Genomic DNA, 25,883 nt, shown 5'->3' with positions numbered 1-25,883 from the left:
GGCTTATTTCCAAGTGAATTATATGTTTTGAAAGACTGGCTTGTAGCACTTTTTCCTTTCCTCTTGACACTTGTTTTCCATCTGTTTTGCAGTTCTTCAACCAACTCTGCCGTTGTCATGATTAAGCTATCTTAGCTGTTACGTGCAGTCCTTGGGAATTCTGCAAGGCAAAAAAGTAAAGCAGGCCAATCAAGAGCAGTGGCTGGCTCCTGCCAATCCACTCCACTAGAGGTGGTATTTTGCTCTACAAAAGATACGAGAACTTTTGCATCAGCAAAAGACTCCCTGTGGCAGAAGAAAGGACTAACACTAGTTAAATGCCCAAGAGCCAAAGGTAGAAGCCAGTAAAGCTAGACGGCTAGATGACAGATGGGGGTTCGTATAACTAAATGCGTCATGTAGAACAGTGGTCCCCAACCTTTTTATCACCGGGGACCACTCAACGCTTGACAATTATACTGAGGCTGGGGGGGGGGGGTAGTTTACTCTCAACCACTGCCCTAACGCTCTCTGATCGCTATGGTAATGTTTAAACATCCCTTCAAAATAAGATACAGACACGCCACAACAATGAACATAAGGAACATTTTATTTTCATGGAATTTTTAACTCATGACAATGACAAATCAATGGGAACCCTGAGCTTGTTTCTCTGCAACGAGATAGTCCCATCTGGGAGTGATGGGAGACAATGACACCCGAAGTGTGTTGTAAACCATGAAGGTTATGCAGGCTGACCTCTGGTTGTTGTGAATATTAGGAAGCAACACACATGAGGTCTTACAAGAAAGCCAGCTTTGTGTAATGCCCACAAGTGTGACCTCTAATCTGGAGAACCGGAGTGGATCTCCATTCGTCCTTATGCAGCCGGCTGGGTGACCTTGGACCAGTCAGTTCTCTCAGAGCTCTCTCAGCCCCACCTACCTCACAGGGTATCTGTTATGAGCAGAGGAAGGGAATAAGCACTTTGAAACTCCTTTGTGTTGAGAGAAGCAGGGGATCCAACTCTTCTCTCTCTCTCTTCTCCTCTATAGTAAGTATTAAATATAGGCAGGAGATCAGTATGACATCAGTATGCTCATGATTTCCACTCAGGTTACTGGTAACATAAGAAGCCCTGGAATCCCATTATAAATCTTTCTCTGCCAATCCCTTCACATATTTGGTACTCACAAATAGATTGGTTGCTGATTTTTTTGCTTTTGGTGCTTTGAGTCATGCTAATGCTTTTTTTGAAGAGATTATTTTTAACTTCTTTCCCTCTTTTAGCGCCCAAAATCTGAGATAAACTAATCTGAGATAAAGGCAGGAAGGGACACAGCAGTTTGCATTTCTTTCTTTAGTATTATTTTTGCATTTGCAATTGTGCTGCTAGAAAAATGATGTGGTGTTTAAAGCAGTAAAATAAATTTGGGCTTAATGAGAAACGAAGCTTGCATATATTTCAAAATTTCCCACATATTTACATCCCACCCCCTCCCCGATGGCTTCAGAACAAAGGAAACATTTTCATCTACAGGGGAAGGACAAAGGGGTAACGGTTCAAGAGTATGGAATTACAAAAGGACATTTTGTGCTGTCCTAAGATATCTTACGTAGTAGAAAAGCCGGTATATTTATTTCTAAGATAGATAAATATTTCAGTGTGTTGTAATAAAAATGAGACAACCAAACTAGAGGAAATCTTCTGCAATTTCCCCCTATAGCATAAGGAATAAGGCTTAAAATAGACAAGAAACAGCCATTCAAAAGATGAAGAGGGGGGAACTCTGGAAAAGTTTTGGTAGACCCTCCCTGTATTTTCCACCAATTGTTCAAGCAGGTGGACATTCTTTGTTGCGGAAATACCCCTGCAGCCAACAGCATCACCTCCGCTTCCTCCAACCCCTTTAAAATAATTTCTAATATTTATATGATTTCCTTCCTTAGCTAGAAGGGAAGTGAGAAGGAAACGACATTTCTGGGCGATAGCCTGAAGCACAACAGTAAACACAATGGAAGACACTACGTTCCGTGATCAGCTCTCCCTCCCTCTCTCTTGCTTAGCTGCCCGCATCACGGAATCCCCAGCGGCCAGGATGCTTGTGCACGCCCAGCAGTTGTCAGTCATTAGTCTGTGCATGTCCATTCAGTTCCAAATTAACAGTGCCAAATTGACCCTCCACTCATTGCCTTCTGCAAAGGCCTTGCCTTTTCCCTTGCTGTTCTCTGCTGACATCATGGCCTATTGCACGGTTTTATGTGCTTGCCAGATTTATGAATGCACAAACATTTTACGTGCCTACCCTAAAATAAAAATGGCGGCAGCCGACATCAGTGGGGCAATGGCACGAGAGGAAAGAGGCATTGCAGAGCCCAAGTGTACTCCAGTCTTCAGCGGTCAGAGTTTTAAAATCTTTTTCCACCTTCAGAGGGCAGGAAGGGGTAATCTGTTTAATAAGCTTTCCCTTGATTTCTGGCAGAAACCAAAATGGAGCCATAGAGTGCCCGAAAGGAATAACCGGCTTATTGTGGCAGAGTTCTGTGTGGAAATTTTAGGGGAGCGGGCATAGCAAAAGGCCGAAATGTGAGCCAGAAGACGTGCCAGCTTTCCCTAGGGAGGTCACACCCCGTACCTCTTCCATTTCATAGAGTTTCCAGCTCCATTGTTCAAAGTATTTTGTCATCTACATCCCTGCCTGCTGATTGAGGATTCGCTTTGTGTGTTCCATGATATGAACTCTGGCCCACAAACGCTTAGGCAACCTTGCGTTTTGTTTTTTAAGGTGCCATAATACCCCAGCTTACCTTTTTAAAACATCCATTGCTGCCACAGACTAAGTATGCGCTCCGGAATCTGATCTCTGGCAGCAAATGAGCAAAGAGCACCTAGTACTAGCCTAAACAATTGCTTTTCCACCTGCCCATGCAATTACTTTTAATTGACAAGATAAGGCTAGAGCCCTTTACAATAGATTATTTCCTTTGTTGCTGGGGCTGTCCTCACAATGGCTTCCATAACTCAAATGTGATGCTTGTACAGGGAATTTATCTGAATATTCTTTCCCCTCTTCCTTATTTGCTCTTTCTTTTGAATACCCGTAATCAGGTGCTAATGTGGTTAAGAGCTATTCTGGGGAACTGAACCATGTGGATGTATGAAAAAAAGAAAAGAGCTGCCATACAGGTTCCGTTGCAGACAAGCAGTGCCTTGAAAGCACACACCGAGTCTTTAAAACATTTTCCTCACTTTCGAATACACGTCGGCACCGCGAGGAGGGGAAAGGGGGCCATGCCGTCCGTAAAGCCAAAATGAATCTTCTCCTCCTCTTGTCCCCAGTTCTGCTCAAACATCACGGGAGGAGTCCCATCATTTGTATGCCTCCTGTTTGCGTCTGACGTAGGGATTGTTAGCTAATGTTATAGAAAATGGAAACTGAGAAGTATACCTTGCCTTCCCACACACACACACACACACACATACACACCAATCTTTTCATGCTGTGCTTCGTAACTTGAAGCATCTTTCTTTCAAACCAGGTTTAGGACTCCTAATGAGCCAGACTGGACAAAAATGCCAAAAGCTACAGGGAGGCAAAACCAGAGCAAGCCCACTGTGGATTTCGAACTCTGAGAGTGCTCTGAGACAGGGGTAGTCAACCTGTGGTCCTCCAGATGTCCCATGAGTCCCTGCCAGCAAATACATGGGGATTGTAGTCCATGGAGGACCACAGGTTGACTACTCCTGCTCTGAGAGAGCCTGGCCAGAGGAACTCCAGCAGTGCTGCTGGGCCCTGTTTACCCCCAGCGTACTTAAATGAAGACAGCCCTGCTGAATTTAATCCAGTTACACCAGCTTCCCAAGTATAACTGGCCCCAGGGTCAAGATTTTGGTACCACTTGAGGCAACTCAACTGGGCCACATGGCCGGATACAGGAAGCCTTGACAGCACACAGCTGATTCCCCAAGTGGGGATGTGCATTTCTATCTGCCTCCGCAGGTGAATCTTGTGTTCAGCGGGACCCAGATGCTATCTAACTTTATGCTATCAAATTGGCATTAGTTGCACGTATTAGATCACCCATGCCTAGACCAGAATAAATTTGTCAGCTAATACTGGAGGTGCTTGTGACTTTCAGTGTGTGATCCTTTTAAAATGGGCTTGCAGCTGGTCTTGCTTCTTACTAAGAAGCTTTGCTGTTCTTTGAAAAGGGTAATAGAAAAACATGTTGTGGCTGCATCCTGGAAGCTTCAGCATCCTCGTAGGTTGCAGAGATTTGAATCTTAGCTAGGAAACATACACTTGGAATACAGAACATTGATTTGTTTTTCCCCCATGTAATTATTGTTATGGGAAGCATGTCCAAACCACTGGTGTTCCGTTGATTCGAATGGAGCGGCCTTGGACTAATTGATTTTTTACTGATGACATCTTGTATATTAACATTAAATACATCTAATCTCATGTATCTTTTCATTATAATTCATCTACTAACATCTGGTAAATCTGTGTCAGTAGATGCAATGAACTATATTTTGCACGGAGCAGGAAAATAGTATATCTGGTGTCTTCTTGTATTTCTCATACCTTGCTTTCATTTCATAATAAAAGGTCTAATTTCCATACTCTCTCTTGGGGAGAATGTTGCCGGTTTTACATACCTGTGCCATCGGTAGCAAGGAATCTCCACAACTTAATCCTCCCTGGAAGGTGCGCATTATCTTTGCAACTAGATAGGGCAGTGAGGAATCTCAATATCTCGGATTATCCTTCCAAGAGTGTTGGGAATCCGTCCATCTATACATAAAGTATTCACAAAGTGAAGTTGGAATCCCTAACAACCTAGCAAACAGAATGACAGACATTTAAGTAAAATGAATGACTTTCTGGAAGAGAACCACATCTTCCCCCCCCCCCTTTTATGGTTACATTTTAGAGCCCTGCAGCATGCACCTGAGCAGAGTTAGGCCGATCCAAATCCATTGAGCTCAAGTGGCATTAGGCCAGCCTCTGTTTTCTCAGTCTTCCCCCACCTACTGCAATATGGGGGCAACAATACTAACATAAGGATCACCTAAAAAATGTGAGTGAAACAGTTGAAAATGTCACAAGTATAATACAAAGTGTTAAGTGTTAGCATTTCTCTTCAGTTTTGCATCCTCCCCCCCAACACACACACAAGTTTCAAGCCTTGAAAATTGCAATAAGCCATTTTAAAAAAAATATAATACGCCTTAGCATTCATTGTAGGTTGAAAGGATGGTGCAGCATCTTTATCTGGAACAGATAAAGGGAATTGTCTCGTTTAGAAGTGCCTCGTGTTGCTGTGACGAGCACCGTTGCCATGCGTGCGAGAAATGAAACAAAGACCTGATAGGAGAGAATAAACACCTTTACAAATGAAAATGTTTATTATAAACTGTCACCGAAGACACAGAAATGGAGTGCCTTCTTTATAATAAATAGAATGAAAATCAGAGCAAAAAAGAACTGTTATTTCAGGGCCCCTTTTTGCTTCCAGCAGCGGAATGTTGATAATAAGAGAACAGACATAATTGGGTGCCTTATGGTGATTCAGATCTGTGATTTTGACCTTGAATGGGATTGACTCTCCAAGCATTACTTGTATTGTAGGAGGGAAGATGGGGAGGGTCTTAAATAAATCCTGGCCAAATCCTGACCCCCAAAGCCCTCTAAGAACTGTAGCTGTGGACATTGTTTTAGCTGGATGGGTCCCCTAAGTGCCCTTGTAATGCAGATAGTAAAACCTGAAACTCCAACACAAAATTCTCTCTCTCGGCATGCTCCCTGAGACTCTTTGAACTAGGCTTGAGGCCTGAGCCATATGCAGGCAAAGCGAGTGTTCTTAGACCGAGTTATATAAATTTCCTCCTTCCTTGAATTGGTGGCCTTGCCTGTTGTTTAGACTTCTGTGATACTTATCTTGTTAATGATTACTTTGCTGAACATGTTCTGGGGGAGGCATTCTTATTAAACTTGCGAACACTAAGTGCTGCCTGGGATTGACAATTTAATCATCCCTGACTGGTGTGACTTTCTTTCCAACTCATTGTGTTACATCGTTTTACTTCGTTAGGCTGAAAAGCCAGAGTTTGGGATGTCAGCTATTAATTATGAAGCCTATTTATAATAGCAGGCTGTCTCCACTTGTTCTTCAGTCCGCAGCTCAAACCTCTATGTGTATTTATTAGGCTACAGCAGATATTCCATTGGCTGCTTAATTACTGCATTTGGCCAATGGGAAGTCAGGCTTGGGAAAGAACACTCCCTCCCTGCACCCCCACCTCCCTGAACCAAACTACGTAATTCCTTCTCCTGGTTAAACAGTCTGTTGAGTCTGACCTTCATGCTAACCAGGGTTTCTCTTAAACTAGGATCTGAAATGGCAATTTAAGAATAAGTCATAACTCTCAGATTAAGGAAGGACCACATTAATTTTGGTGAGTTAGATATTTGTTCCAGGAAGGGAACAAGAACTGCAGAGAGAACCTGCACATCTTCAAAGTGGGATCCTGGGTTAGCAGGGAGCCAGCATTAGATCTGCCCAGGCCCACCAGACCTCACACACACATGTCAGAATGACCAACCCTTTCAAAAAAGCAGTAATAGATAGCAGTACCACATACATTAGGAGGGCAGATGTGTCATCTGTTCTAATTATTTGTTTCAAAGGTTGGCAAATGAGCAAATGTTAGCTTTGTACTCCCTAATATGCGTAAGAATGCTGGAAAAGAAAGGAGGCATGGAGGAAAATGGAACTACACTTTGATGCTTATGTATTTGTATTTTCTCCTGTTTTAAAGGTCAGGTTTGATTCGTTGGATCTTCTGATCTTAACTGCATAGTTAGTAAAACTGGCCGCCTCCACCAAGAATGGGTGGGCTGTGGGTGTAAAGGGGGAGAGTTGTTAGTGGCGTCACATGTCTTCTCCTTTCTGGCCTATATGTGGCAGAGCCACCATAGTAGTAGTAAAGACGGAAGGGAAGAAGCAAACAGAGGGTGAAGGGAATGGGTGCTGATGTCACTTCCAGTGATGTGTCACTTCTGGGGGCGTGGCAGGGGCGTGGCCAGCTGACATCAATTCTAGGGGTTCTCAGAGCTTGAACATTTATTTCAGGGGCTCCTCCACAGTCAAGAGATTGGAAAGGGCGATGCTCTGCATTTATTTCCCATGTAAAATTTTGACTTTAAGCAGGATTGTGAATTTGATTTGATTCTGTGAAAGTGCAGGGGGGGGAATACATTAATGAGGTAGCAGGTACAGAATGCAGCTTTCCAAGAATCTCCACTTTGCATTTTTAAAGCACATTTTAGGTTTTATGCCCATTTTAGTGACTTGGAAACTATAGAAACGGGTGAATGGGGTTTCCAGTGGTTGTGTGTGATGCTTCAGGTACTTGCATTCCCCAGGACCAAACTGTTCCAGGAACACAGAGATGTGTAACGAAACTGAAGACTCCCCTTATTCTAAGGGCAAGCAGTGCTGAGAGGGTCTGAGAGGGATGAAAAAAACAGTGAGCAGGGAAGGTGTTCAAATCAGGCTCTCCCAGCATTGCTTTTTTGTCAGGGTTTTGTGACATGTATTTGCATACAACATAAAGCCCTCATTTTTAATTGTGTCACATTGCATGGCCAGTTCAGGTTCCAGAAACTGATGTTTTTTGATGCAGAATCTGCACTATTCAAGGCACAGAACTTTAGGCGCTAATCCTTGCAAAGCTAGGCATAGAGTTTGTGAAAGTAAAGTCCTTACCTTTTGCAGTTTGGATTGGGGATGCGCTTCAGGTATACGTTACTCCTAATGTGACTCTCTAGTGGTCAACATTATTTATTTGTGTTTCAGAAAAATGAACAGTCACTGAAAAACAAGAAGTCCCGTCCTACAAGCAGGCCTCCGCTGATGAGGAAGCCAGCCCTACCCTCCCTTGCTTGATCATGGGCACCAAAAATGAAGAGATGGTCCCTGCGGAGCAGAACTTGAACCCTCTGTGCTTTGAATGTGGCCAACAACATTGGACAAGAGAGAACCACTTGTACAATTACCAGAATGACGTGGACGATGACTTGGTCTGCCATATTTGCCTTCAACCCTTGCTACAGCCATTAGACACCCCTTGTGGTCACACTTTCTGCTATAAGTGCCTACGGAATTTCCTGCAGGAGAAGGACTTCTGCCCTTTGGACCGCAAAAGGCTTCACTTTAAACTGTGCAAAAAATCCAGCATTCTTGTTCACAAACTGCTGGACAAGCTCTTAGTGTCGTGTCCCTTTTCCTCCGTCTGTGAGGAAGTAATGCAACGATGTGACCTGGAGGCACACCTCAAAAACAGGTGAGAGGCGGTGAGGAGCACGAAGCAACCTTGTTAGAAAGACCTCTTATCCTTCAGATCCTCTTTCTCTTCTTGAGTGAGGCTCAACGATTCCGCTTCCAGCGTCCAGCTTAGTCTCATTCTGGGTTGGCTTCTAAATAGCCATTCTGTCAAAACTTACCTCACAAATGATTAAGCCCTTGCTTGATCAGCCTTTTTATATGCCTCCGTTCTTTTCCCCTCGATCTTATCTCGGGCATTGCAGTGGATAACTAGATGGCAATGGCTAAGCAGGGTGTTTATCCTCTAATCTGGAGAACTGGCTCTCATTTCCCCACTTCTCCACATACAGCCAGTGGGGTGATCTTGGGTCAGTCGTAGTTCTCCCAGAGCTCTCTCAGCCCCACTTACCTTATGTGGGGAAAGGAACGGGGAGGTAATGATAAGCCACGTTGAGACTCCTTTGGATAGTGAAAAAGCAGGACTTTTTCTTCTTATTCAGAAGAATACAAAACCAACTCTTCTCTTACTGAGAGCCAGTTTGGTGTAGTGGTTAGGAGTGCGGACTTCTAATCTGGCATGCCAGGTTCGATTCTGCGCTCCCCCACATGCAACCAGCTGGGTGACCTTGGGCTCGCCACGGCACTGATAAAACTGTTCTGACCGGGCAGTGATATCAGGGCTCTCAGCCTCACCCACCCCACAGGGTGTCTGTTGTGGGGAGAGGAATGGGAAGGTGACTGTAAGCCGCTTTGAGCCTCCTTCGGGTAGGGAAAAGCGGCATATAAGAACCAACTCTTCTTCTTCTTATTCAGAAGAGTTGTGCAAGGGGTTGGACTAGATGACCCTTAGGTCTCTTCCAAATCTATTATTCTATGATTCTATGAGACATAGCTCACAGATATTTTCAGACAGGTGCCTTGGATCTCACAAGAGTGTTTCTTTAGACGGGAAGATTTTTGTCCATGAACCATGACTTCCTCACCTGCCCCATATACTACAACCCAGAATGCCCTCTGAAATGCTGTATCGGGGGGATAGCAGACTACCACCACCACCCAGGTCAACATTTTGGCAGGTTTTGGGGGCTGCAGCACTTCCCTGGCACAGATATCCTGGAATTCCAACTAATGTCCAAGCTACAGAGATCAGTCCCCCTTGGTGGAAGTAACAGTTTCAGAGGGTGGGTTCTGTGATATCCAACAGAACTTAGGAGAAATGGAAGCTCTAGAACGGGGGTCCCCAGGCACTTGGAGCCTAAGTGCCTTTGGGATTCCGACACCTGGTGGTGAGTGGAACTACAAAATCGCTGCCACAAAACATAAGGGAAGGAGGTGATGCATAACGCTGATCATAACTTTTCAACATTTCAGACCAAAGCTTTGTTTTATAAGATGCCTTTTAAAATATATTGAAATATTTTTCTGCATATACACAGCATTCCTTCCGTCATACAGCAGAGATCCTCATGCTGTGATATCAGCTGCTGCTGAAGCAAGTTTAAAATAATCTATACTGCCAGTCAGATCTTTAATGACCAGTGAACAACTCTGCTGGCCAAAAAAAGTTCTTTTTTTTTTTTTAGAAAACATGGCAGGGGGCAGTAAGGGTTCCAGCAGACACTGTGATGCCCCGAGGTACCATGCAATGGACCCCTGCCCTAGAGTGATACCACATCCCTACTAAGCGCCCCCCCCCCTTTCCAGGCACTTTCCCAAAATATCCAGAAATTTCCTAAACTGGAGTTGGCAACCCAAGCACATGTTCCTTCAATCTCGTGCCATGAGAAACAGCCAGTAATTTCCACCTCACAGCAAATCAGGATTTGTGTTAAACCCCCTGTTCATAGAATCATAGAGTTGGAAGGGACCTCCTGGGTCATCTAGTCCAACCCCCTGCACTGTGCAGGACACTCACAACCCTCTCGCTCATCCACTGTCACCTGCCACCCCCTTGAGCCTTCACAGAATCAGCCTCTCCGTCAGATGGCTATGCAACCTCTGTTCCGGCTAATGATGTTGCTTTCCCTGATGTGCACAGATCTGCCGGTTCTTACTTGCTATTTACTGATCTGGAACTCATGGCAAATTATGATTTGCATGAAAGCTAGAGCCATTTTTTTACTCAAGTGCATTGGGGGTAGGGGGAAAGTAGTTTTGTTCACAGAGCCCCAAATCATTATGTCTCATTGTCTCAATAAAAGGTAGCATAAGAGAAAGGAGGGCTAGTTGGGGAGCGGGGTGGGGGATCTGAGTGCGTGTGAACCTCCTCTTTTTTCTTGTTGGTAGTTTTACTTTCTTCTATCTCCCACAGATCTTGTCTTAGTTGGCTGAGGAAGTCTTGGTGCTCTGACATTTTGCATTTCACAGTATTAACCGCTCCATCACATGCAGTCAGCTGGGTGACCCTGGGCTTGCCACAGCACTGATAAAGCTGTTCTGACCAAGCAAGAATATCAGGGCTCTCTCAGCTTCACCCACCTCACAAGGTGTCTGTTGTGGGGAGAGGAAAAGGAAGGCAACTGTAAGCTGCTTTGAGACTCCTTCGGCTAGAGAAAAGCAGCATAGAAGAACCAAATCTTCTTCTTTTTCTTCAGTAATATCAGGGCTCTCTCAGCCTCACCTCCCTCACAGGGTGTCTGTTGTGGGGAGCAGAAAGGGAAGGCGATTGTAAGCCACATTGAGACTCCTTTGGGTAGAGAAAAGCGGCATATAAAAACCAACTCTTCTTCTAAAATACTCAGTAAAAAGGTAAAGGTATCCCCTGTGCAAGCACCGAGTCATGTCTGACCCTTGGGGTGACGCCCTCTAGCGTTTTCATGGCAGACTCAATACAGGGTGGTTTGCCAGTGCCTTCCCCAAAAAAATACTCAGTACAGGAATTCAATTATTTGGGTGCAATTCAATTATTTGGGTGCAAAAGTCCCATTGAAGCACATGATAAATCCACAGAATTCACCAAGACGTGAATTTGCTTTCTCCTCCTCTTGATTGTGACTCCTCTTGATTGTGACTTTTTCCTGGAAGCATTTTCTTTCTGTCTTTCTTTCTTTTGAATGTTTGGGTCATTGGTCCATCACGTCTGAGTCTTTGCTGAGAGCCCTATTTGTTGTCCACGATAGATGAGTAGTCTGACTTAGTACAAAGAGGCTTCATGTGTATATCAGTAGGCTGTTAAAAATTCTGGGATGGTACAATCTATCTGTCTTTCTATACGCACTCCTATTACAGAAAAAAATAGTGTTTGAGAATGGCATTAAGAAGACAGAAGCAAGGGCTGTTTGTACATCTGGCAAGAAGGACACAGTTACTGTCCAATAGGTGCTCATGACCATCGGGGCAAGCCTTGTGCCCAGTGAAGTTAGGCCTACTTACTGGGGCAGGAGCTTGCCAGTACCTCTCGTTCATAGAGATGTTGCTGAGAAGCCAGGTGTGTTGGCAGGAATTTCAGGATCATCATTCGGGTGCATTTTGTACTATCAACATCCATCTCTGCAAGATGGGGTTGAATGCCTTAATGAAGACTCACGCTACTATTGTTGTGATCACAATACGATTTTCAAGGTGCTTTGGGAGGCAGCACGCCACCTTCTCTCCCCCAGTGGCTTCAGATCTTGGATCCATTAAGTGGAGCCAGCATTTGGATGGGAAGACTCCGTGGAGGAAGGTAGTGGCAACCCACCCCTGATTCTCCCTTGCCTTGAAAGCCCCTCGCTAGGGTCTCCATAGGTCAATTGTGACTTGATAGCACTTCTGTACATGAAGTGCTTTGTACACCTTATCCTATTCAGTGAAACTATGAGAGGTATTGTTTTATAGATGTGCGAATGGATGCTGAAAAACATTGTGGGTTGCGCAGGTGAAATCCACCTCCTAGGTCCAAGATCAGCTAGTTCTCTATTATTCCAGACCACACCGTCCTCAAGTAGATTTGGCTGGCCTTAGTGCTGAAATGGCCTGACGGCCTGGTTAGTTTCCACTGTCAAAATAATCTGCTTCATTTAATCATAAAAGCTGAACGAAATGTCAGTGTAACCCCACAGGCAACTTTGGTGCATGTGGCAAATCTGCGCAAGCTAACAAGGCGATTAGAAGAATGAGGCACAAAATGTCACTAACCCCACCCCGATATTAAAGTGTTGCTTCGTTAGCGTTCCCTTATCAGATTTTCAGGTTCAGTAGATTCCCTTGAGAACTGTGGACCCTTGGAGTCACTTCCGGCGCCTCCGTAGCCAAGGGCCACAAATCTCAGGTGGACTTTAATTCTCTGACACATGGTATTGAGAAATGTTGTTAATATTTAAAAAGCTGCAGCATTAATGGAAAGGTACTCTGCCAAAAGTCACTTAGTGGACACAGGTCCAACATTATTCATTTGAACCTTGCTACCTTTTGTTTGATCCCCCTTAAGTGTTCTAGGATGGAGGGGACACACACACACACTCTTGCAAAAGAGCATATAACAGGTTAGTGGGAACAGGATGTTCTCTAAGGGTTTCCACATCACGCAGTAAGGCCCATGCGTGCAGAAGAATGGGGTGGGAATGAGATGGCAGAACGGACTGTGCTACTTCAGACTGCAGCTGGTGTGTTCTTTCTTGGAATGCTCCTTCACATTGAAAAAATCCCACTCCCTAATTAGAAAACTAGCCCAAGTAAGGGAAGAGGGTCTGTCTCTTCTCTTCGCTTGATGCGTTGGCTTCCTGCTCTGGGAATTTTTAGGGGAACATTTCAAATTGTGATTCTCCACCTGCAGCCTGAAGCAGTAGAGCATTGCTCCGCCTTATGCTCCTGCATGAGCAAAGAAGAATTGGTTTTTATACCCCACTTTTCCTTGCCTTCCCTTCCTCTCCCTATAACTGGCACCTTTTGATGTAGATGGAGCAGAGAGAACTGTGACTGGACCAAGATCCATCAGCAGGCTGGGTCAAGAGTAGTGGGGACTAAAACCTGCTTCGTCAGATTAGAGTCTGCTGCTCTTCACCACTGCACCAAGCTGGCTCTCAAGGGGGGGGGGGATGCATGGAATTGGCCAGGCCCTGGAAGTTCATTTCTCACTCACCTTCATACTGGGCAGAGACGAGTAGGAATGCTGTGTTTGGCTCCACCTGCAGAGTTCAAAGCACAATATCTACCATGCAACATTAAATCTTCATTATGGGTCACTTCTTGTATGGTGGCAGAAAGTGCCGTCAGTTTGCAGTGGACTTATGGCAGCCCTATAGGGTTTTCCAGGCAAGAGACAAACGGGTGATTTGCCATCCCCTGCCTCTGCAAGCAGCTCAGAACTTTCTTGGTGGTCTTCCTTCCAAGTATTGCCAGGGTCAGCCCTGCTCAGCTTCCAAGCTTTGACAAGATCAGGCCAGCCTGGACCATCCAGATCAGGGAAGGCTTTTTGTATACATATATGTGATTTCCCTTGAGTTTCTCGTTTGTTAATACTCATCTGTGAAAACCACACAGTTCGATTTATCACAGCTGGCCCGTGATCGCTTTCATTTTTCTTCTTCCTTATCCTTATCCATTGTTCCTCTTAATATTTGTGAAACAGCCCTAGGGGTGGAGAGTGTCCTGGTTGTCCGAGATGGAATAGGGCCAATTAGGGTGTGGCCAGCAAAGCTGGCCGCACCCTGATTGGCCCTCCCTCTCTAGCTCCCGCTCTCCTTCCCTGGACACTAGCCACTTTGCTCTCAGATGCTTGAGAGAGACACAAAGAGACACAGAGAACCCTGCCAAACCGCAAATGACCCCTGATTACCTGCTTTGGCTCCTGCTGCGAGGGAGAGAGACAGACATAGACAAACTGCAAATAAGCCCCAAACTGCAAACGCCCCTTGCTTCCCTGCCAGGAAGGAGCCCTGATTACCTCCTATGGTTCCTGCTGAGAGAGAGAGAGAGAGAGAGAGAGATCTGCACCTGCCGGTGTCCCCTGGGTCCTAGCACCCATTACATTCTTGGTTGCAATGGGCATTCGTAGCTAGGCGCTAAGGTTAAGTAGGCCAGGGTCTGGTGAATGCCTAGAAGAAGAGGCATCCTGGAAACTCTGTGTCATGCCCCTTGAGTTACGGAACGGAAGAATGGAAGTTCAGCATATTATTAACGATGCAGTACTTTTAAACAAAAGTTGTTTGTCAGTGACCCAAGACATACTTAAGCATGCAGGAGATTGCTCTGTGATGTCAGAGCAGATCAGCCAGTGGAGGTCAGAAGGGCAGAATAGGCCAACACTGGAGAGGAAATTGCAGGAGTGGTTGGATACTGGAGTATAAAGAGTACTGGGTAGTTATGTGGGCAGGGCAGCTCACTGAAAAGGTAGCTCCATGCATTAAAATACTTTACCCAGCAGTTTTCCTCTTTCCATTTCAAGCTGGTATCTCTCATGCATAACTAGCCTTTGTACTCAGAATTCAGAATATACATGCAGTGCAAAGGACTTGACAATTTTTAAGTTCCAATTCTCTCCTTGTCCCCAAACCCAGGAATCCTTTCAAAAACTATCAAAAGCACATAATTCAAAAGGCAGCAGGCAAAAGACAATGCTCAAGCACGATTCGTATTTTGGCCAGGCCAGGCTTTGCTTATTATGTGACAAAGGTGGATTTTTTTTTGTTCTCCTGCTTTTCCACGCTTAAATAAATTCAAGGTGGACAAATTTTAGCAGGGAGCGGGGGAAAGTATTTCACTGGTGAGTTCACAGAATCATAGAGTTGGAAGGGGCCATACAGGCCATCTAGTCCAACCCCTTGCTCAACGCAGGATCAGCCCAAAGCATCCTAAAGCATCCAAGAAAAGTGTGTATCCAACCTTTGCTTGAAGACTGTCAGTGAGGGGGAGCTCACCACCTCCTTAGGCAGCCTATTCCACTGCTGAACTACTCTGACAGTGAAATTTTTTTCCTGATATCTAGCCTAGATCGTTGTAGTTGTAGTTTAAACCCATTACTGTGTGTCCTTTCCTCTGCAGCCAATGGGAACAGCATCCTGCCCTCCTCCAAATGACAACCTTTCAAATACTTAAAGAGGGCTATCATGTCCCTTCTCAAACTCCTTTTCTCCAGGCTGAACATTCCCAAGTCCCTCAACCTTTCTTCATAGGGCTTGGTCCCTTGGCCCCAGATCATACTCGTCACTCTCCTCTGTACCCTTTCAATTTTATCTACGTCCTTCTTGTAGTGAGGCCTCCAGAACTGCACACAGTACTCCAGGCGTGGTCTGACCAGTGCCATATACAATGGGACTATGACATCTTGTGATTTTGATGTGATGCCCCTGTTGATACAGCCCAAAATGGCATTCGCCTTTTTTTACCGCTGCATCACACTGCCTGCTCATGTTTAGCTTTCAATCCACAAGTACCCCAAGGTCTCATTCACACACAGTGTTACCGAGAAGCGTATCCCCCATCCAGTAGGCATGCTTTTCATTTTTCTGACCCAGATGCAGAACTTTACATTTATCTTTATCAAATTGCATCTTGTTCTCATTTGCCCATTTTACCATTGTGTTCAGATCTCGTTGAACTCTGTCCCTATCTTCTGGAGTATTTGGCAGTCCTCCCAATTTGGTGTCATCTGCAAACTTGATGAGTAGTCCCTCCACCCCCCCCCCCCATGTAGAGCATTAATAAATATGTTAAAAAGTATCTGGCTGAGCACCGAGCCCTGAGGTACCCCGCTACTCACCTCCCTCCAGTCTGATGAAACACCATTGACAACAACTCTTTGAGTGCGGTTCTCTAACCAATTCCCTATCCACCTAACTATCTGAAAATCCAGATTGCAGTCCTTCAATTTATCCATCAGAACATTAACAATCCATCATTGTTAATACTCCCTCCCTCAAACAAACAGAATCAGGTGTTTTTTCAAAGATGCCCCTTTGGAATTGGTGTGTGGCATTGGCTGGTTTGTCCTGAAATCACAGTGCCATAGGAGGATGCCAAATAATGTGATGGGGAAAAGATTGATTTTGTTTTCTCAGGATGCTCAAGCATTTTGTGATGTTCTTGAGATTTTGTGAAGGCACTGTTGCGTTTCCTTTCTAGGTGTCCTGGGGCTTCCCATCGAAGAGCTGCCTTGGAGAGGAGGAAAAATAGCAAATTGCAGGCAGACACGGAGAGCGAGAGCGAGAGCAATATGATAGATCGGCCAGGTTCTCAGTCTCCCGATGCAGAGCATCCTGGGACAGGCACGGCACCAGCAGAGCAGAACTTCACGTCGGCAACCGTCCCCGTGTGGACAGAGGAGTCCGGCCTTGACAACCCTGCCTTTGAGGAGAACACAGGGGCTGACAGTATGTTCGGTTTCTCTTTTGTCTCTCTCTTTGAACTGCCTCTGTGAAAACCTAAATTTTAGGAAGTCTCAAGCAAGGATTTTTCTCCTCCACAAAGAGATCCAGTTCTGCAGCCAATTTTCCGGAGTTATTTATTTATTTTAATTAAAAACCCTCGTTTCATTAACTCATATGATCTTGTGAGCCAGTTAAGGCTATTAAAAGGAATCAACATTGATTTGTTGTATGCATTTTAACTGGCTAATCAATTAAAACCGTCCTGCATGTGCATACTGGATAAGATGATATGACAAATTACTACAGTGCCCGTTTGGGTGTGCAGTTATCTCATTTTTAAATCTGATTGTAAGATGACAGATTTCCATGCACCTTGTTTCTGTACTTGATGAATCCTCTGTGAACGCCATCTTCCCAGATTAATATGTAGGCTATGTGGAGAAGTGCCTTTTCCTGCAGTAGCTTGAAGTGTCCAGGTAATTGTGCTTGGACTTGTTTGCATAGTCTAGACTGATTGCTGTTCTTGCTCTGCATTTGCTTTTCATTTTACCCTTCACGCTGCAGTTCCTCAAGGGTTTGCATCCATCCGCCCGTCAGCCCTTGCTGTAAATCGCTTGCACTCAACTGAATATCAGAACCGCCTTGATGGATTGGACAGAGGCCCAAATTGTCCATCACTGTGTCCTCCTGCAGCGGCCAGCCAAATTCCTTTGGAAGCTGACAAACAGAGCATGCCTTTGCTAGCTGTTTGTCCCCGGCATCTCACATTTCCGTATTTCATTTATTTACATTATTTATACGGAACCCTTTTAGCCTTGGAAGGGTCAGGTTAGCGGTCACATTCAAATCCTGATCATCTTTAAGTAATATAGCTTTCATTTAAAGGTGCTGACCCAAATGGGATCAAACCTGGGCGTTTTCAACAAAACACTCAGAATAATAAATTATATTGAGCAGTCTCCAAATCAGGGTGAAAAAAGGAGGAAGTCTCTTCAGCTTCTAGCTCAGAAAATGCAGGGAAGTCACACTGTATACTTGGTAAGGTCTCTGAGAAGTCACTTTTCCTCTCGGTCACGGCAGGAGAAATCCCACACACCTTCAGGATGAAATGCCCATGTCAGAAGATGGCTGCTCTTCTGCGAACTACCTTTCTCCATCTCCACAGGCTTTTTTTTTTTAACCTCTGGAAGTTCTTCAGAAAATTCTCCATTCCCTCAGAGGAAAAAATGCCTCAGCTCTTTCTCTCTCCATCCCCTTTCTTTCACATCACCTGGCCTCTCTGTGGAAATCCCCTCACTATAGAGGGCAGTGTTCCCAAGTCTGGGGCCCTCAACAGTTGATGTCACAATTTTTAAAGTAATATTTTTACAAAACTTCCATATGCATTGATATTCAAAGATGCACAACCTCTGGAGGTGGAAGATCCATTTTGCTTTCATGGGTGTTAGCAATGTCCTCAATGACTTGGGGACCACACATAGCTCTTCTAAGTAGTGTTACCCAATATTATGGCACATGCTCTGTGTTTCAGGAAAGTAAGCAAGGGCCTTGCCTGGTGGAGCTAGTGGTTGGCAGCTGGCAACTTGTTGAAACAGCTGGCAACCACTGGAGGAACAGGTGAGCCGTCAGCCTTCTTGAGGTGCAGGCCCCATCCCAGGGAAGGAAACAATTGTGGCTCTTACGGTTGATAGCAACTGCAAATGGAGCTCTCCATGGGTACCACCGATTGAAACCATTTTTATATGATCTTAGTATGTTCCTGCCAGTTGCTAATCTGATAACATAAGGTCTTTTCAAAAGATGTAACTCAGCAGTTTATTATTTATTTGTTTGTTTGTTTGTTTGTTTGTTTATTCATGCCCCCACCTTTCTCCCCAATGGATACCCAAAGTGGTTCACCTCATTCTTCCCTCCATTTTCTCCTCACAACTACCGTGTGAGGTAAGCCAGGCTGAGAGTGCTTGACTAGGCCAAGGTTCCACAGTGAGCTTTTGTGGCACAAGGAGTGATTCCAACGTGGGTCTCCCACATCCTAGTCTCAGACCCTGGGACTCAGGCAAAGGTCTCTCACATCACCTACTACTTGAGTCTTCTAACTGGAGGTGCTGGGGATTGAACCTGGAACCTTCTGCATACAATCAGGTATCTGCCACTGAGCACCCTCGCCACTAAATGCACCTTAGCTGCATTGCAATAATGTATTTTCTACAAAATCCACTCCCGGAACTGTCGCATTTAGTAACTCAGTCAAGATTAATAGCTTAAAATATTTAAATCAGTTAAAAGGGCACTTTGTTTAGTCAGGCCGAAACTTGGTTTTTAGAAAGTTCTTCATTTTTAATGGAAGTCCCACAGGGGCAGAAACGAGACAAGGCATTCCTCCCATGAAGAGTCTGTTCTCCGTTTATGCCCTCCGGCTACAAGACTCCCATCTGTGGGATGTTATCCTGCTCCTGCCAAAGGAATCACTGAGTAATGAGGCGACATTTCCAGTAACTGCGATTTTAGAGAGGAAGAGAAGCCTTATCGGAGAGGAAGGGGGCCTTCCTGCTTTCACTTCCTGGTGTCTCGCCATCCACGAATTTCCTGCATTCCTTCCATTTTGCCTCCCTCTGTTTATGCAACAGCAACTTGCTTTTCAAAAACAAAGCTCCTAAATGAATGAGAAGGCCGTGGCTGGCCGCCTAGCTTCCAGACTAATTTTACTGATCCCACCACTGTTCTTTTACGTTGTCTGTGGATCAGTCTAAGAGTGATGAGAGGGAGGGGGGCACCTTCTTTGTTTACATACGTGCCTACCTATTCATACCTAAAGAATATTGCGGGAGGGAGATGTTCTAGAGCCAGTGTGGCAGAGTGATCACAATATCAGACTAGGATCTGGGAGAATCCCCACTCCAACATAGAGTTTTCTGGGTGACCTTGGGTCTGATATACACTTGCAGCCTGATCTACCTCACAGGGTCATTGTGAGAGGAGAACAGAGAACAATACAAGTCACTTTTTGCCTCTATTGGGGTCTAAATGAAGGAAATAAATAGTTTCAACAAGAGGGGAGCCAGCAAGAGAGGAGATTAAGTCTCAGCTCCCTTCTGTGAGCTAGATAGGCCAGTGGCAGCTTCATATGCTGGAACTGCAGCCTGCCAAGGGGCACAGTCTGCCTGTTATTTTTGTTGCCTCCCTGGGACTGCAAATGCAGAAAGGACCTTACCAGTCCCAATAGCTGGCAGGTGTCCAGTGCTCAGTGGTCTGCATTTGATTCAACAGTTCAGGAGCTGGACAACCCTGGTTTAGTTTCCTTGCCTTGCTATAGGTCAGGTGTTGCTCGTGTTGGTTTGTGCAGTCGTTGGCTCTGCTGCCAATATATTTAGGTGCATGTGTGTGTTTGTTTTTTCAAATTGGGCAGCAACCCATCAGCCGCCAAGCTTGCCGGAAGGTGAGATCACAACCATCGAAATCCATCGGTCCAATCCTTACATCGAGCTGGGAATTAGCATAGTGGGTGGCAATGAAACCCCTTTGATCAACATTGTTATTCAGGAGGTTTATCGCGATGGGATTATTGCCAGAGACGGAAGGCTCCTTGCTGGGGATCAAATACTTCAGGTACGTGTCTAATTTTATATTCTTCTCGGCCTGCATCTGTCCAGGCTGTGCAGAGCTATAACAGGTGACAAGTGTTTCCAGGCAGTTAGTTGAAATTTGAGGCTATGGTTGTTGTTGTTTTTCTTTTTTTGCTTAGTAAGTTCTAGTTGGAAAACATTCTTATTCCGGCAAAGTAGGATTTGCTATTTCCATGCTGGTAATAATTATTAATGTGACTCTTGGGGGGGGGGGGGGGGAGTTGCCTTCTTGAAACATATCTGTTCTGCTGCATCCTTCTTTTAATTGGGAAATAAAAGCCAGAATGGTTGTGTCTCTCTGTTGTGAGTAATGCGAAATGCTTTAGCTGCCTGTAGCTTTGCAGGCTTCCTTCAGTGCCCTGAAAGGTTATTATGGATAAGATGTCGACACAGTTTACCTAGCACAGAAGCAAGCATCACTGTTGTTCATCTTATATAAGCGGGTGGGCAGAAGGGATTGTGTCCATGCTTGGCTCTTGTGGCCCTTTCTTGCATGCTCAGGGAAATGTTGATCAGCACTCAGGGGGCAGGAGGCAAACTTCCAGCAGGCCAGACTGGCCAGGGATTCTTGTTTCTTTGGAGAGAGGGGCATCGTTTGGGCATGGGATTGGGGTCACTATAGGTGGGCAAGTAGTTATGAGTTTCCTGCATTCTGCAGGGGGTTGGACTAGATGACCCTAGAGATCGCTTCCAACTCCATGTTTCTATGTAGCTTCCCTCCACTTACCCCATACAAACCACTTTACATTCTTAATTTTTCCAGTAAGCCCCCTCCGCTCCTAAACAACAGAGAGTAGACTGGGTTTGAAAAAGTTGTTACTTCCCACTTGTGAACTCATATGTGCCCTTCAAGATAAGAACTAGGTGTTCTGGAGTCTGTGTGTGCATGATAGGAGATGAGATATTTGTATAAGAGGGGAATCCAGCAGAAGATGCTTGCACGCTTCTTGCAGTAGCCTTCACATGGGGTCACTGGAGGGTCACCTGAGGATGCTGAGGAATGGGCATGGCAGAAGGATCTTCTCCACAGGGCTGCAGGGGCTGCTGAGTTACTCTTCTCAGATCACATGCTGCCGCCAGCCATCCAAGAGGCACAGTATTCTATCTATCACATCCTTGGCCACATTGCAAGGGACACAGGATGCCAGTCCTGCATTGTGAGCACTGCGTAATGCCCGGAAATTATAAGCCTCCCCAAGTGACCAAGCAGATGCAGTTTTTGGGGCTTAGGTATCCCAAGAACGTTACAGAAGCGGTGTAGACAAAGCCCAAAGTTGATTGCTGGCCTTCTAGTTTTCACGAGGAGCTTTCTGAAAAATCCGGACCATCCCTGCGAGGAGCGTTTTGAGGAGCGAACGTGTGAATGTGTTTTTGTCATTCTTCCAGGTCAATAACTTTGACATCAGTAACGTCTCCCACAACCACGCAAGGGCCATCCTTTCCCAGCCTTGCACAGCGCTGCACCTCACCGTCCTCCGGGAGAGGCGGTTTGGAAGCCGAACTCACAACCACAGCGATAGCCCTCCTCAGCGCGAGGAGAGTTTTCACGTGACTTTACATAAACGAGACTCCAATGAACAGCTTGGGATTAAGCTGGTGCGGAGGACGGACGAGCCAGGGGTCTTCGTCCTCGATCTCTTGGAAGGGGGCTTGGCTGCTCAAGATGGCCGACTCTGCAGCAACGACAAGGTGCTGGCTATCAACGGGCATGACCTGAAGCATGGCACACCAGAACTGGCGGCTCAAATTATCCAGGTAGATCACATTGCATCTCATAGGGTGGGAACACACTAACGGTCGTCAGGGCTGTTAATACAGGGAGTTGCAACTCAGAAGAACACTAACACTGAGAGTATGAATAGAGGAATGCCGTGTTTGATGAAGACAGAGAGAGCTGAGCCAGCTAATTACCTTAACAGTCCCCTTCCTCGGAACTTACTTGAGCAATGAGGCTGCTTCCCGTAATAGGACAGAGCATTAAAGCGGTTTCCCGTAGGTCATTTGCTTGCTGCCTGAAGACAAGTATTTGTGTGCTTTTTTCTATATTCTGAGGTGCGAATGGGTTTGCCTCTCTGTCTATATATAGACATCCTTTTTTTCACAGCTTTCACAGACCAATGATGTGTCTTGGCTCAATGCAACTCATTCATCTTCAAAGCTCTCTTTTCCCAATGGGAAAGGCTCTTGCATAGCTGCCTTTCCACACCTCTGGTTGAGACCTTGCAGGGCTATTTACTGGCAGTGATATGAGACAACACTGAGCTATTTGAACCAAGAGTGTGACAATATAAGGAAGGCGTTTGGGTTTTATTGATGTATTCATTAAAAGCGGGTTAGCATGATGTAGTCTTCCCAGTTTTAATGACTGGCGGCCATTTTTCTGCTGCCAATGGAGACAAACTCCAGCCGAGCAGCTGAAATGTTTCAAAGCTCTCCTGTTCAGCTGCAGTGGTGTTGACCTCTGACCAGCTTGACCTGGAATGGTTGACCTCCTCTCCATAATACAGTGGAGAATGCAAGTACTTCCAAAAGGAGAAGATCCTTCCGGTCTAAACATTAAAGCACAGAAGAAAGTGGGCACATGAAAGGAAGCTTTTGGGAAGTGGGGTGGAGATGGGACAGCGGGTTGCAGAACAGAATTTTAAAACATTGAATTCAAAGGCAGAATCCTGCAGCTGCTGTTATTGAGGAAGGGGTCAGTACTAGAGCTGTGCGCTTCGGCGCACTTCGGCCACCTCAGCCAGTGCCGCCTCGGGCTTTGGGGATTGCCGAGGCGGCCGAACCACGCCGAAGCGCACAACCCTAGTAGTGCTGAGGCCGGAGCAGATGGGTGAGACCACCTACAAATGGTGAATATTTTATTAGTAGAACACTGACTTCACACAGTCGGTACCCCTCAAGGGCTGTTTCAGCTTCTCGATTTACCATTTGCACGTTTGTACTTTCTCAACTTCCCCACAAAGCCCGCGTTTGAGAGGGACCGCTCACGGCACGTCAGATAAACAGCATTAATTTTGTTTGGAAATTGCTGTGACATGCTCGATTGTAACGATGTTGTTTCGCCGCTATAATAGACCAAGATGTTAAAATTGGATTAGCCGCTTTATATATTATCTGTTATTCGTTCACACCCTTGTCTGCTGACGAATCCCCTGCAGTTCATTGTTCTCGCCCTCTCTTACAGAAGGATCCTGTTTTCTCACCATGTCATATCCGAGTGCCAAGTGCCCGTGGAGGAGTTACTAAATGAATGTATTACTATTACTTGTTCCACCGTTACCAGTGACTTTGGAATGCATAAATTCTCAGCATAAATTATTTTAGCCCCACTCAGCAGTATAGTTCTGTTGGAACTAAGGGACACATCCCTGCCCTACCCATGCCCTTCTTCAGCCCCAAAATTACACTGGTCTCCCCTTCTTTTTGTATTCCACTGCTACACACACACACACTGGAAAGAAGGATCCCTCACCGACTGCATATTGTAGCTGAAACAGGAATATTCCCCCAAGTCGGATTGGAGGGGGGTGGCTGTCTCACAGGAGTTGGGGCAGCGAAGTTCCCAGTGCGGAAACGGTCTCTGAGAAGATCAGTGTAACAAAGTCATAACTATATACTCAGATTACTTAGGAGGCTTAAGTAGCAAATGTGGGTGGTCATATATTTATGTGCTTTTTGTGCTTTTAAATACAGCTTTTTTCCAGCTGGATCGGCACTCAAAAGTGGCTTACAATGCAAATCTATTGCATTTTTTAAAATTAAAGCCAGTTACTGGAATGAAATGAGAGCCAGTGTCTGGTCATAGTGATGAGAGTGTTGGACTAGGCTCTGGAAGACTCCCGTTGGAACCCCCACTTTGCAGTGGAAGCTCTCAGGGTCCCTTGGGCCAGTCACCCTCTCTCAGCCTACTCTACCTCACAGGGTGGTTGTGAGGATAAAATGGAGGAAAGCAGAGAATGATGTAGCCATTTTGGGTCCCATCTGGGGAGAAATGTAGCAAACGTCGCAAATAAATAAAAACCCACAGTTATGTCCTTGCTGTTTTGTTCGAATACTCCAGCATCTCTTGGAGAACCTAGTGGGATGGTGAGAAGCTGGGAATGATGGTGCAGATGATGAGGGGGAGGATGCCCCAGATGTTTCTGTTCCCACTGTCAACCCCACCATCCAGCTGCTGGTAGCTTCAGTAGCTGGGTTCTCTGGGATTCCCTTTTGGAAGCTCAGGTCAATTAAAGTAATTTGGAGAGCTCAGGGGACCATTCTCATGAGAGACCGAATAGCTTTATAAATGGATATATTATAAACGAGCGATGCCCATCTGTAATTATACAGTCATAAGCTTAAAGCTGTCTGCATCAATAGTTGTGTACATTCTTTAAGTTAACTATGTAATTGCTACAGTGTGTTCTACCTGGAAGGCAGCATGGAATTAACTTGTTCATGTTGCAGAGTCCCTGGGATGTGTTGGGTTCTCCTGAGTCACGCTGCAAGTTGTAATGTTGGGTATCTCCCCGTCTCTTTCTCTGCATGTCTGTTCCACAGGCCAGTGGTGAAAGGGTGAGTCTCACCATTTCCAGGCCAGCCAAGTCCCAGATCATGAGCATCCTCAGAGATGGTGGGACTCATCCCATCAGCCAGCACCAGTCTCATCAACTCTATCATAGTAATCGGCCCAGCCCACATAAGGTACGTCTGAAAGAGGTCAAATTTTACATCTGCCAGCTTTGATTAAGGGCATGCAATGAATTAAGGTTATGTGGCTCTCCAAGGGTATGAGGAAGCTGCAGGTCAAGAAAGCACACGTCAGCAACAGCCAATTTGGTGTAGTGGTTAGGAGTGTAATCTGGCATGCCGGGTTCGATTCTGCACTCCCCCACATGCAACCAGCTTGGGTGACCTTGGGCTTGCCACAGCACTGATAGAACTATTGTGACCAAGCGGTGATATCAGGGCTCTCTCAGCCTCACCCACCTCACAGGGTGTCTGTTGCGGGGAGAGGAAAGGGAAGGCGACTGTAAGCTGCTTTGAGACTCCTTCGGGTAGAGAAAAGCAGCATATAAGAACCAACTCTTTTCTTCTTCTTCTTCTACTTCTACTTCTTCTTCTTCTGCTTCTTCTTCTTCTTCATGTAAAACAGTTTTCTTTATCAGATGTCGGCAAAGACTAGCATACGCTGTAGTGTTAAACAAACCAGGATCAGGGACTCTCTTGGCATCCTCCATCTAAATGCAGATTTGAGCATGCTTGTTCAAGAATTAAAATCTAGAGAGACTAACAGTGGACTCCTGTGTAGAATTGACCCCATCTGACCAGAGTAATTGTGCATAAGATTACACTGTCATTCTTCCCGCTCCTAATCTTACTCAGCAGCTTTTCCCGACTATAAGTATCTGCTTCCCTATATAATGCAGTGTATAAGCACAAATGAAGCGCATGAGATCATCCTGCGAGGTCAGTCAGGCAAGCTGTGTACTGTTACGTAAAGCTGTATCAGGACTGGTTCCAGCTCCCTTTATCTTCAGCGGATCACCATTTTAAATGGCCAGAAGAGATATGTGCCAATTAAAAGGGGGAAAGAAGCATAGTTTCCAAAGATGGATAAGATTTGGGGGGGAATCTGACATTCTCCTGTTCTGCAGAATCTTTCATGTTCCTCATCAGA

The 25,883-nt window shown here is 45.4% G+C and overlaps 1 protein-coding gene across 4 annotated transcripts in view; it reads left to right on the top strand.

The window, feature by feature from the left end:
• The window catches only part of LNX2 (ligand of numb-protein X 2), an 87,256-nt gene that overhangs the window by 50,787 nt on the left and 10,586 nt on the right, over positions 1–25,883 (top strand). For all 4 annotated transcript variants that reach the window (XM_077341780.1, XM_077341777.1, XM_077341779.1 and 1 more), the window contains exons 2-6: positions 7,846–8,332; positions 16,354–16,601; positions 20,005–20,204; positions 21,608–21,976; positions 24,764–24,907. In XM_077341780.1, the coding sequence (XP_077197895.1) occupies positions 7,938–8,332; positions 16,354–16,601; positions 20,005–20,204; positions 21,608–21,976; positions 24,764–24,907 (1,356 nt within the window). In that variant the 5' untranslated portion in view covers positions 7,846–7,937. The remainder of the gene's footprint in view (positions 1–7,845; positions 8,333–16,353; positions 16,602–20,004; positions 20,205–21,607; positions 21,977–24,763; positions 24,908–25,883) is intronic.

This window comes from Paroedura picta, chromosome 6 (assembly GCF_049243985.1).
Source record: "Paroedura picta isolate Pp20150507F chromosome 6, Ppicta_v3.0, whole genome shotgun sequence".
Lineage (NCBI taxonomy): Eukaryota > Metazoa > Chordata > Lepidosauria > Squamata > Gekkonidae > Paroedura > Paroedura picta.
Note: the sequence above shows the minus strand (reverse complement) of the source record. Positions and strands in the feature narration are given on the sequence as shown.